The sequence below is a fragment of the Perissodus microlepis genome, chromosome 4 (genome assembly GCF_051167445.1).
Source record: "Perissodus microlepis isolate ML-2025 ecotype Zambia chromosome 4, ASM5116744v1, whole genome shotgun sequence".
In the NCBI taxonomy this organism is placed as follows: domain Eukaryota; kingdom Metazoa; phylum Chordata; class Actinopteri; order Cichliformes; family Cichlidae; genus Perissodus; species Perissodus microlepis.
The window spans coordinates 5,967,620-5,979,930 of NC_140464.1; the positions used below are offsets into that span (position 1 = coordinate 5,967,620).

General features: G+C 39.9%; 1 protein-coding gene across 1 annotated transcript; it reads right to left on the reverse strand.

The window, feature by feature from the left end:
• Positions 1-3,587: 3,587 nt before the first annotated feature.
• On the reverse strand, positions 3,588-10,076 carry gfap (glial fibrillary acidic protein). Its single transcript, XM_084925262.1, has 9 exons — positions 9,533-10,076; positions 7,773-7,833; positions 7,579-7,674; positions 7,318-7,479; positions 7,020-7,145; positions 6,177-6,397; positions 6,042-6,085; positions 5,745-5,827; positions 3,588-5,293 (listed from the first exon to the last, which is right to left on the reverse strand). The coding sequence occupies exons 1-9, from the start codon at positions 10,051-10,053 to the stop codon at positions 5,252-5,254; spliced, it is 1,356 nt and encodes a 451-aa protein (XP_084781388.1). The 5' UTR covers positions 10,054-10,076; the 3' UTR covers positions 3,588-5,251.
• Between the last annotated feature and the right edge of the window lie 2,235 nt (positions 10,077-12,311).

Consider the following 12,311-nt stretch of genomic DNA (forward strand, 5'->3'; position numbering starts at 1 on the left):
AAGGTCACCTGCAGGCTGCAGCTGCCTTTTCAAACTCACACACTGTGCACATTTTGTTTGGAAAAAACACAAAAGAGTTTCACAGACAAAGCAGGCTGAACAGAGCTGAGTTATATTTAATGGCCCTTCCTCTTTTTATTGCAAATTTTTCCGTGTTTTGTCCACCACTAGTAAAAATACGGTCACTTACAATATCTCTAAATGGTTTTTGAACCTTCAGAGTCTATGTAAATATGTTATTCTAATCTTCACCATGAAAAAACTCAAACAATGTGACAGAAACCCACCAGGAAGCCACTCATGACCCTTTGAGCTGCCAGCAGACAAATGTGTTTAAGAAGTCATCCTTCCACTTTGTCCAAAGACATGTGTTCACTGAAACCTAGACAGAAAAAGGTGTTAGGAGATCAGACGGTTCACCTTTCACTAGACGGGTTGAGGTAGTGGCTCTGTGTTTTGTCTCAACAGCCTTGATGAAATGAGGGCTAAAATTAACCAAGGAGCAGACATGCCTCCCCATGACCCTGTGGTGTGAGAGCCACCAAAGGGCTCTCACACAGGAATGTGCACTAAAGAGGGCAACGAAAGACAAAGAGCTTTGACTGGAACTCTAGGCTATACATGTGAATTTGCCCTGATTCGCCATCACCCTGATTATTTCCTCTATGAGAAGTTAATGAACATGTATTATCACCACTCCAGTGTGATTTGATATTCTTATTTTTGTCTTAAAAAACAAAACAAAAAAACAATTAGGAATATGTAAAATTAGGTGAAAAGTTTTTGTTTAGTTTTGCATCTAGGTGCTTGTGTAATATCTAACTTTCCTGAATATCTTCTGGAACATCCAAGTATAATTTTTTTTAAATGTATTTGCTTAGTAATTTGATTTGTTGTTTGAGCTTTAAATGTCTAGATAATACCAGCTGGTATGCCAATGATACAAAAGTGGGTTAAGTTACAAATGAACAGACATGTGGGACAGGAGTGTAAAGTAAGGCACCATCTGCCTCCTCTAGTAAAGATGCCCTTTACTTAGTGTTTGTGGAATCAGACAAGCCTTTGAACTCAACCTTCATTTTGATCTCAGATACACACTTTAAAATTTTCATGACTGTATCTCCCGTGGCTGTAATTCTATCATTTCGACTCACCTGTTGTTGGGCAAAAAAAAACAAGCAACAACTGCGAAAATACTAAAAGCGGCCGCTGTGAGAGTCTTTGCTGTCGTCCATGTGACTCGAACCATATTTTGCAGCAAATCCTAACAACTGAGACGCTAGAACAAGCTAATCCAAATTGTTTGTCTAAATGGTGTAGATAAATCCTCTCTGTAATTCACCTGCAAGATTTAGTTGGCTTCTTTCAGTTGAGTATCTCTGCAGAACTTATTAGAGGAACATAGAATTCCCTGGTGAAAATAATCAATTTCAGAGGTTTATTTTTTCTCTTGATATTCTGATTTACATAGTTCAAAAAAGGTGTTGGCACTGTGTGTTTGTGACTTCTGTACATAACATATGCATGCATGACAGCTGTTGCTACCTCACATCCACCGTAAAAAGATAAGCCTGAAAAATGCACGTCTCTGTAACCCTTTGTACCTTCCCAACCTTGTGGAAAAGCACTAGATGGGAAACGAGGCCAACTGCCTGAGAGTTTTATCTGCTTGGAATTCCTTCAGCTCAGGGTTGCCTTCAGTTAAGACCTGAGAACCTCCATTCTTCTGATAAAAGCTGGACAAAACAGACACATGCTGTGCTTACTGACTGTTACTGGATCATACTTTAACCCAACCCATAAAAAAATAGCCAGAAAATTCTGATTGATGTTTATTAATCTTTATAGCAAAATCCACAATTTTTCTTTTGCTGTATCATGTTGTGTATGATATATTTTAATTATATATTTATTATCTATTTTTTGTATTGCATTTGAAACATTGGGCTTTTTTGGCAACTTCTTGTTAACAACAATGTTAATTTTAGACAAAAAAAAAGAGGTTTGTCCATAACATTTTAAAAATGATGGCAAGTATTGATCTTGTTGATGAGATAGAGGTCTCAGAAATTCACGTATCAAATATGATACAAAGGGCATTATAGAGTTAATACACATGTTCCATTCACCTGGTAAGAAAATAAAAAGAACTCCCCACTAATGCCAGTGAGACAGGGTGTGACGTTTTTCTAAATTTAGGAGGAAAACCTTGAAACCAGTCAGCTTTTTTGAATTTACCATGTTAGGTATTGAAAAACATTGCATTTACTTCATTTACTCAAATGTTTGCTTTAACAGATCAACAGATCAACATGTTTTTTTTTTCACCATTTCGAGACAGTTTACATCTTGATAAATTTGGCAGACAAACCCATAAGACAAACAAGAGTAGGGAGAACAAATGGATCACATTTAAAGTATTTTATTACTTGGTCTTTTCAGCCTTTTAGCTGCTTTTGTTAATCCTTATTTAAGGCAAAGAAAATCCTTTAAGTTCGAAGTATAGTTTGAACTCTATAACTAAAAACACCCACTGGAGTGCAGCTCAAGCTTGACCCATTTCAGTAACTGTTGGTTAACAGACCAGATTCAGAGCCTGTTACAACTCCTTAAAACGAGTAAATCAAAGATTTTTTTGTTTTTTGTTTTTAAATTGTCTTACAACAGTACTCCTATTCCCATTGTTGGTACATCAAAACATGCTTTGCTTACTAAAATAAATCCTTCCATAAGAGTTTGGAGATTAAAAAAGAAAAAGTGATAAAAAATTAAACGTCCCCATCCTGTGCAATGAATAAATAAATAGATAAAAATAAAAATAAATTCAAAAAAAATCTGAAGTTTATATAGTTTTGTATCTTTAAAATTGACCAAAGTCTTCAAAAATCAAAGACAGTGAATATGCGCAAAAAATAATCCCTAAAAAAAGTCTTTAAGCTTTCATTAAAACTTTAAATTAAATTAGTGACTAGTGGCCAGTATCAATAAGAGGAATAATTTCAGGGGCAAAAAAGTTTATATTTTAACACCTGAATAGTAGTTTGAGACAGACATGGTTGTGTAGGTGCCTGAAATGGAGTGGCCTAGTGTCGAGTCTGTGGCCCTTTGCTATGTGTTTTCCCCTGCTCTCTTTCCTGCCTGCAAATAAAAGTCAAAAGCCAAAAAATAATTTAAAAAAATCCAAATATCTATCCTAACTCAAACTCAAATTGACGTATGACGTATAAGGACACCTCTGACAATGTAGGGAACTCACTTTTTGAGATCATGTGTTAAACAGTCCAGTAGAAATGTTTATCTGCATCTCAAGCCATACTATCTAAACTACTACTAAACTCACACAGGGCCTTGAAGTGAACCCATCTGCTCAGCGGTACAGCCTGCTTGAAGGGCAGAAACAATCAGTTACAATGAATAATATCTGTCCGCTGCTGGCAGCCCTCTTATCAGGATATATAACACAGCTGAAAGTGATGAGAGCTGATATACTGTATGAATGTGTCAGGCTTGTATGAGAGGCAAAGGAACATGACTATGAACACATGAAAACACTGTTAGGACAGACTTTTTATAAAAAACAAGAAGAATCAGCAAACAAATTGTTTTATTTTTGTTAACATGACATCACAGCTCATAGCACTGGTCAAAACTAATGTTATATTCACACCTGCAGAGGTTTCTAAAGAGCAAAGGAGCAAAAACTTCGATTTGACATTCAGTAAAACAAAATAAGTTGCTAAGTGTTATTAGAGGAAAAGGGAGAAATGGCTGAGGGATGGGGGTGAAAGTCCCAGTGTAAAGGGTGCTAGGCATGAACACATGGTGTCCTTGGCGACAAGTACAGACACAGCCGGCTTTGGCGTAGCACCACTCTCATTAGTGGCAGGTCCTGTCAACACTGCTTCAGTCTGTGGGGTTTTCAACAAAAGTTGGGGCTTGGATTACAGCGTTTGAACTGTGATGTCCATCTATGCTTCCAGCAGTTTAAAAAAATCTAAATTCCTCCCATTCAAAAAGAAAAAAAAGGAAAAGTCGGAACTGCAGCACAGTTTATATGTGAGGTTATTATAACAACCGCATGGTCTCTGTGTCTTCCTCTGCTATCAGCCTAAAATACAGGAGCTGGCTGACACTTGGTGGAGGCTGCAGGGCAAAAGCCGTGTCAGTACCCACACCTGTAAACTTGCCTGTCTTTTCCTGTTATCGCTACTGGTTAAGTGGGCATGTCATGACGCATCCTGGTGTCAAAAAACTCTGCCCTTATCAGGTTGTGTTCAAGAGGCAGAGGATGCTAAAGAAGAGACAGAGGAGTGAAAGGACAGTGATGGAGGGCATTTTAGAGGCCCCACACAAATGGTGCTGCTGACAAGCTCTTACACTTTTTATAGAGCGAATGAACGCTCTAGAAGTCGCCATAGTTACTCCCTCATGACCTGTATCTGCACATTTATTTGTACTTCCATCTGGTTGTGCAGATTTAAGTCCGCAGAGCAGCAGAGATAGCTTTGTTTGGGCAGTCGTTGCAATGCAATGCATATAATGTATCTACCTATGCATGTGTGCTATACTTTACATTCAATAAGTAATAAACAAGTAGAGACTAGAAGAAAGGGAGTGAAAAATCAAAATAAAACCAAACGAAGGGTTAAAAGAAAAAAACAACAATTCAGACTCACATGCTCTGACAGAAGCTGCAGTACACACATATATCTGCCATTACTTGCCTAAATCCATTTAAAGTGTCTGCATCTGCAACTCCCTCCTTTATTTCACTTGCCACATTTCACATGCACATCAATCTCCACCATGCTACGTGCTAAACATAATCACTATGATTCTGTGCCTCTTCTGTGTCATTTAATCAGAATCAATGCTAAAAATCTGTCCTGTCAGCTCAAGTTAAAATTAGAACAGCTTACTTAGTTTTTATTGGAAAAATCTAAAGATGGTGTAAGGTGACTGGGCTGCAAACACTTCAGGTTTATGGTGGAGCTGTACACAAAGCCTAACCGAGATATCTTTCAGGAGAAATTCTGACAAGGGAGACTAAGTACAATTGGTGGTTATATTGTGGTTCCAATAAAAAGAAGCAGGTGATGGAGGAGGGAAAAGAGAGGGATGCAGTGAATTTGAAGGGGTAGCTTTTGTGTCTGGAGACAAACAAATAAAAATGGTAGTAATATCCAATAATGCACATTCAGAATCCCCAGGTAGTAACTAAGGAAAATATGGATGAGCTGGTCTTGGAACTTTAAGGAAGATCTTTGTGTTCAGTGGTTGATTCCTTAATGATCTGAAAAAGGGAAAAACGCAGTTAAAAATAACAAAAAGAACAAATCTCTCGTGGGTTTTTAGTATCAGTTGCACAAGGCATCAGGTGTACTGAGCCACAGTGAATCTGTGAAAATCTGCAGAAGAGTTCAACATTGCCCTCCAGAGGGAATGGGTTAGAGGTGCAATGTGCAGATCATCCTGAAGCAGTGTGAAAGACTTATACAAGCACTAATTCACTCGGTTTACTAAGTGGCTGGTTGATTACAGTAGCAGAATATAGTTAGTTTGCCAAGTTCTGTCCTTATGACTCCTAGAACATATGCTGCAGACCACTGACATGCCATGGAAAATGAGAAATGTGTGCAGATTAAAAAGATAAATTAAAGTTAAATAAATAAATTTGTGGTGAGGAGAGTGAGGTATGCTATGTCTGTACGATCCAGTGTTGCTCTTTGTGTTCATCCACATACCTCCCCATCCCTGGTCTCCACAGTTCGAACCAGGATGCTTCTCTTCACATGGGCCTCAGGGGTTTTAGTGTCCAAGTTAGTTTCTAAGGGAAAAACACAGGGAGAGTGAAAGGATATTAGCTCTGACCAAACCTGCTGAAACACTATCCTCTGTTCACATTTGGTTTAGAGTACAGGTACAGGATTAATCTCTTTTTAACCAATAAATACTGTCCAGTTTAACTGCTGGTATTCTACAGCAAAAACAATTTAATCAGTCAAGGGAAGAAAATACCGGGGTTCAAAATTTAAACTGACCTCTAAACTGCATGTTGGAAAAGCTTTGAACTGGAATCGTGATCCTGGAAGAAAAGAGAATAGAAAAAATAAATAAAAATCAGTATCACATACTATGATTTATAGTTAAATCTGACCAGACAAACTCTAACTCACCTGCTCTCCTCTCCCTCCAGGAGCTTCCTGTATGTGGCAATCTCAATATCCAGAGCCAGTTTGACATTGAGGAGATCCTGGTACTCCTGCAGGTGCCTTGCCATCTCCTCTTTCAGTGCCTGGATTTCCTCCTCCAGTCGGCTCACTGTATCCTGGTATCCGGCTGTTTCCATGGCACAGCGCTCCTCCATTTCCCGGAGCTGGCGTTCCAGTGACTCATTCTTAAATAGAAGAGAGAAGACCACAGAATAAATGGAGTGAAAGAGCAAATTCTGTACACCAGGATTTAATGTAGATAAGTAAGATTTTGTTTAATGTTCTTCCTAGATAACTTGTTGATGCAAAATTTTACACCATTACTACGATCTGTCTCTACTGTTGCTAATCCTGCTAATACAACTTTTGCATTTACTACTTCTACAGCATCTACCACTGTTGTTTCTGGTCTATATGAACTGCTTTTTTCATACCACTAATATTGGTAGTACTGTACAGATGCAGGATTAACAAAACAAAAGATTTATTAGGCTACTTTGAGTTCAGGTAGAAGACAAAGAAGAGAAAACTGTTTGTTCTTCAATCTCAATTCAAGACCAGACTATTCACAAGTTTCTGAGTTGCCTCCCGATGATCCAGAAGTAGGTGGAAAAGGGAAAGAAAACGTTATCTCAAATTAAAATTGGGAAGTCAGTGCTTCAGCTCCACACTTGTTGTTTCATTATAGTTTTAACAGGCTATTTTATAGACAACAAAAAAGTGTGTGTTTGCCAAAAGTCCATCTGACTGCAGTGTAATTTGTGAACTCAAAATGTCTGTGTAATCTGCGGGATCTGGTGTACTTACTGTGCCACGAAGAGCCTCCAGGTCACAGGTGACCACTTGGATCTGACGACGATATTCGTTGGCTTCCTGCTTGGCGTGGCGGAGGGCTTCTGCATTTCTATTGGCTGCATCTGTCAGGTCAGCAAACTGTGTACAAAGGTGAAACAGCTAGTTTGTATGTGGTGTGTGCATTAGCTTATTAGCTGTGAAACATTATCTTTATCTTTGTGCATTTATTTTAAATTTTCACAGGAAATACAAAAATAATTGTCACACATATACAATATGTGTTTTATGTCAGACAGCTAATTCTTCTCACCTTGGATCGATACCATTCTTCAGTCTCCTGCATATTCGAACTTGCCATGTTTTCATATTGGACCCTAATGTCTCTGAGAGCAGCAGTCAGGTCTGGTTTAGACACATCAAGATCAACATGGACCTGCTGGGCCATGATCTGCTCCTGTAACTCACGTAGTTCCTGCAAGGAGGAAGTCCAAATTTGATTGTTGTTAGTGGCAATTATTGGTGCCTTAATATTTCTCCTCCGTGACTTCTATTCCTTCAGTTGTATTCTTACGTCCTCATGAATTTTCTTCAAGAAGTTTATCTCGTCCTGCAGTGCATCAATCTTCCTCTCCAGCTGGACACGATTTAAAGATGCCTCATCCACATCCTATGCAAGAAATGAAGCACACAGAGAGATGAAGTTGGATAGTCAGTCATACCGAATGTCTAAATTATTTAGTTGATGATTTCAGGGAACAGAATTACCTGTCTGAAGCCATTTAGATTATTTTCTGCATCCTGTCTGAGCCCGATTTCATCTTGCAGTCTAAGTCACACAAAGGAGAAAAATCACCAAATTAAAAAAAAAATTACTCAAATTTGTTTTTTGTAGGTTAATAGAACATCCAGTCTTTCCAGTTTTTGCTCTGCAACATACTTTTATAGACAAAAAATCATAAACACGGCATTTATTTTGAGTTAACTTGTTGTGCATGAGTATGCCTTTTTGCCAACTCCTTCACATCTCAGCAAGAAGGAAACAAGCGTGGAAGGATTTAAACTTTTTTTTTTACAGTTTCTCATTTATGTCTAACAGAGTATCATCTGCAAGGGCTAAAAACATATATTTAAGCACATCGATTAGATTTGTGATATCAGCTTTACCGCTGCTCCCCATGCTGCTGGGGATGTGCGGGGCTCAGCTGAAAGGGCAGCTTACGCATCATTACACATTCACTCCAATCTAGCAGCCAGAGGCCTTTCCCACGGGATGGAGCAGACACACACAGAGACATAAAAAGGACGCACGTACGCACAGCCTCGTGCACAGATAGGCACCACCCTACAATCCATCTGCCATGCACACAGTGACATGGAACTCTAAGCATCTGTATGGCTTCATGGAGCGATTGCTGAATAGAGGGCTTCAAGAAGAGCAGCATGAATCACAAAAGTGACCTCTGACCAGAATCATCACTATTCATGCTGCATTCTTTTAGAGGACCAGCAGCTGCGTGGTAATTGGAGGATATAGTGTGAGAGAGACCTTTCGAACCTTTAGAGGCTTCAAGTCACTCATTCACAAGATTAAATTATAGATTCATGCCACATATGCATCTAAAAAATTTTTTAAAAAAGGTGCATATGCAATGGCAGTGAATCAGTATTTTGGAGTAACAGGGGACTAGTAAACATCTGCCCGGCTGGCCGTTCCCTTTGTGTTGGGCTACCATTGTGTTTCCCTCATTCCTTCGCACTCACTCAATGGGGACAAGGGGTTCAGCGAGGATCAAGTTTGTAAAGAGGGATCCAGGAGTAAAGCTGGGGCAGAGCACAGTGGGCTGCATTCCAGCGGGTCTGAAATCTGCATATAAATGAACTGGCAATTATAAAAGAAAACTAAGAAAAAAAACCTTTCCACTGGAAAGAGTTTGTCTTATTTTGTGCCAAAATACATAAAATCTACTCCAGCTGAATGTGTTTTCCAATCAAAGACCAGCTAACCAAAAGCATTTGTCTAGAAAACACACTTTGTGGGGGGTTTTTCACAGTCCAAATATATTTTTCAGAGTGTGTTTCAGGTTCTACTATGCTTTAATCAAGAACATGGAAAGGTTTAACATAAACAAGGCTCCAAAACATCTACACACTAACTGAAATATGAAATTGAAATTCAGTACATAACTCTAAAAAATCTATAATATTTGAGTAAAGGAAGCACATAGGGGTTTATTCCTACTCCTCCCTCTTTTAAAAAAAAAAAGTTTATTCATTTAAATTTTAGCTTGTAACCCTAAACATAACACAAAATGCCAATGATATCACAAAAATCAAGTCTTTGATTATTAGAGTGTGCATTCAAGTAAAAAGAAAGAAAAAGGAGTTTGCATTTCTTTGCATTTGCATTTCTTATACATACATATGCAATCTCTACAAGAGATACAAATGGGTGGTACTACTGTGTGATCATACATCACATCTACATGATCCTCCACCCACAGAAGTCCTGCCCTGCTCCCTCTTACTTCTGCTTAAGTGCAGCCAGATCTGCAGCCAGGTTATCCCTCTCGACCTCCAGTCGAGCCTTGTTGTTGGTGAGACCATCCACTTGTCGTCGTAGCTCCCTGAGCTCCTCCTGGTAGATGTCTCCCAGTCGGCTTGGCTCCTTCCCTTTCAGCTGGTTCAGCTCTGCCACCAGCACCTTATTCTGCTGCTCCAGCAGGCGCACCTTCTCTATGTAACTGGCAAAGCGATCATTCAGGCCCATCATCTCCATCTTCTCGTTAGTTCGTGTTTCCTTGTACTGGGCCTTCAACAGAGAGTCAGCTGAGAAGTCCAGCCGGTCAACAGGGCTCCCCAGCAGCAGGGCTGTGCTGCTTGAGCCCAGGGAGATCCGCGACACAGGACTGGAGTGGGTGACATTGCGAGGGGTGCCATGCCAGGAGAGGCGGCTAGAAGAAAGGCCACCAATTCTGACTCCAGAGCTGCTCGAGCTCTGGGGCCCAAAACGCTTCCTGTATGAGGACTGGACTCTCTGACTCTCCATGTTGGGGAATGGAGCTCGATCTGGGCACAAACAGGGCTTTTATACAGCCAGGCAACCAACCCCCCCAAGACCAAAGCAGAGAGGCCACAGGGTGGGGCAGAGAGAAGGGAGGGTGGCAGGCAGTGAATGGGACAAAAAGGGAGAGCGAAGGGGTGGTTTACATGACACTCAAAAAGCTGTGTGCCAGGGATTGTCTGTGCTCGTCCACTCAACTACAAATGTCTCTTGGCTTTCTCCCTCTCCCCCTTTCTCCTCCCTTCTCCCCAGCCTCTAACTCACTCTCTCTCTCTCACTCTTACTTTCACCCTTTTTTGTCTTCCTCTCTTTCTTTCTGTTTGAGCTGAATGAAAAGGAATTTGTGTGACAGGGTCTGGCCACCAATTCAAGCTGACCACACATGCGCTCTCACAAAAACAGAAACACAGTTTGATCAAACAAAAGGGTGCTGGGGAGAGATCTTCACTCTCTAATCAGAAAATAACTTTAGATTGGCAGGTGGAGCAGGTACAGATACAAAGAAAGATTAGTATATTAAAAATATTGCTGAGTGTATTGGAAGTGTGCACAATAAAAGCCTGTGAAATCATTTGAGACTGGGGTCAAATGATTTCACAGGGTCAGTTGTGTGGAGAGAATCTAAGAGCTGTTGTCACTGCTCTTTCAATCACAGTTCAGGGCAGCAGTTATATAACAAAGGGCATAACATTATCCATGAACTCATCCTTAATGGGAATATTTATTATAAAATGTGCTTAATCAGTAATGAAAACTAAAGTATGATGAAAAAGTTCATATTACCCAGATTGGAGAAAATACATTTTCAACTAAGTATATTCAATTCAGTTTAAATTCAATTTTATTTATATAGCACCAAATCACAACAACAGTTGCCTCAAGGCGCTTTCTATTTTAAGGTAGACCCTACAATAATACATACAGAGAAAAACCCAACAATCATATGACCCCCTATGAGCAAGCACTTTGGCGACAGTGGGAAGGAAAAACTCCCTTTTAACAGGAAGACCCCTCAGGCAGAACCAGGCTCAGGGAGAGGCGGGGCCATCTGCTACAACCGGTTGGGAAGAGAGAAGGAAGACAGGATAAAAGACATGCTGTGGAAGAGAGCCAGAGATTAATAACAAGTACGATTCAATGTAGAGAGGTCTATTAACTAGTGCTGTCAGCGTTAATCCCATTAAAATGACCTTAACGCCAAAACCGCATTAACGCGACAAATCTCTATTAGCAAGTTAGGCTCGCCCTGTGAGTGGGGCTGCACAGCAGTTAGCTTGTTAATGCATTAGCGCCATGCAGCCCCACATACGGGGTGATCCGCATTAACTCGCTAATGGAGATTTGCCGCGTTAATGCAGTTATGGCGTTAACGTCATTTTAACTAGATTAACGCTGACAGCACTACTATTAACGCATAGTGAGTGAGAAAGGTGACTGAAGAAGAAATAATGCATCATGGGAATCCCCCAGCAGTCTACACCTATTGCAGCATAACTAAGGGAGGATTCAGGGTCACCTGATTCAGCCCTAACTATATGCTTTAGCAAAAAGGAAAGTTTTAAGCCTAATCTTAAAAGTAGAGATAGTGTCTGTTTCCCGAATCCAAACTGGAAGCTGGTTCCACAGAAGAGGGGCCTGAAAACCGAATGCTATGTCTCCCATTCTACTTTTAAATACTCTTGGAACAACAAGCAAGCCTGCAGTGCTACAGTGAAGTGCTCTAATAGTGTGATATGGTACTATAAGGTATCTTACCTTATAGTACCTTATGGTACTATAAAGATGAGATGGCACCTGATTATTTAAGACCCAGGGTTTTCATTATATATGCCATTAAATATTAATCTATAACACTTCATCTCAAAGCAGGAGCTTTTAATAGATAGATAGATAGATAGATAGATAGATAGATAGATAGATAGATAGATAGATAGATAGATAGATAGATAGATAGATAGATAGATAGATAGATAGATAGATATTGCCTTTCAATAGAAAGAAGAAAAACACTTCCCAATGAAACGGTTAAGACTTGGAGATGTTCACTGTGTCTGGTTATTAGATGTCTTGCTGGTTCCAAAGACAGATGGATGGCAGAGATGAGTGGGGTCAGGTGGTGAGATGTGGGGAGGAAGGGAGTTGGTGAGTAAAGCCTTTTAATCTGAACTCTGAGGACTAACAGAGTCTGCATTGCAAAACCATTATCATCCATTACCTTGACAACCACAGAGCTGGCTACCTCA

Coding starts and splice junctions, on each gene's coding strand:
- gfap (XM_084925262.1), bottom strand. CDS start 10,053: ATGGAGAGTCAGAGAGTCCAGTCCTCATACAGGAAGCGTTTTGGGCCC. Junction 6,398..7,019: donor TGGAGGCTCTTCGTGGCACA/GTAAGTACACCA, acceptor CTTCTATTTAAG/AATGAGTCACTGGAACGCCA. Junction 5,294..5,744: donor TGGAGACCAGGGATGGGGAG/GTATGTGGATGA, acceptor TCCCTTTTTCAG/ATCATTAAGGAATCAACCAC.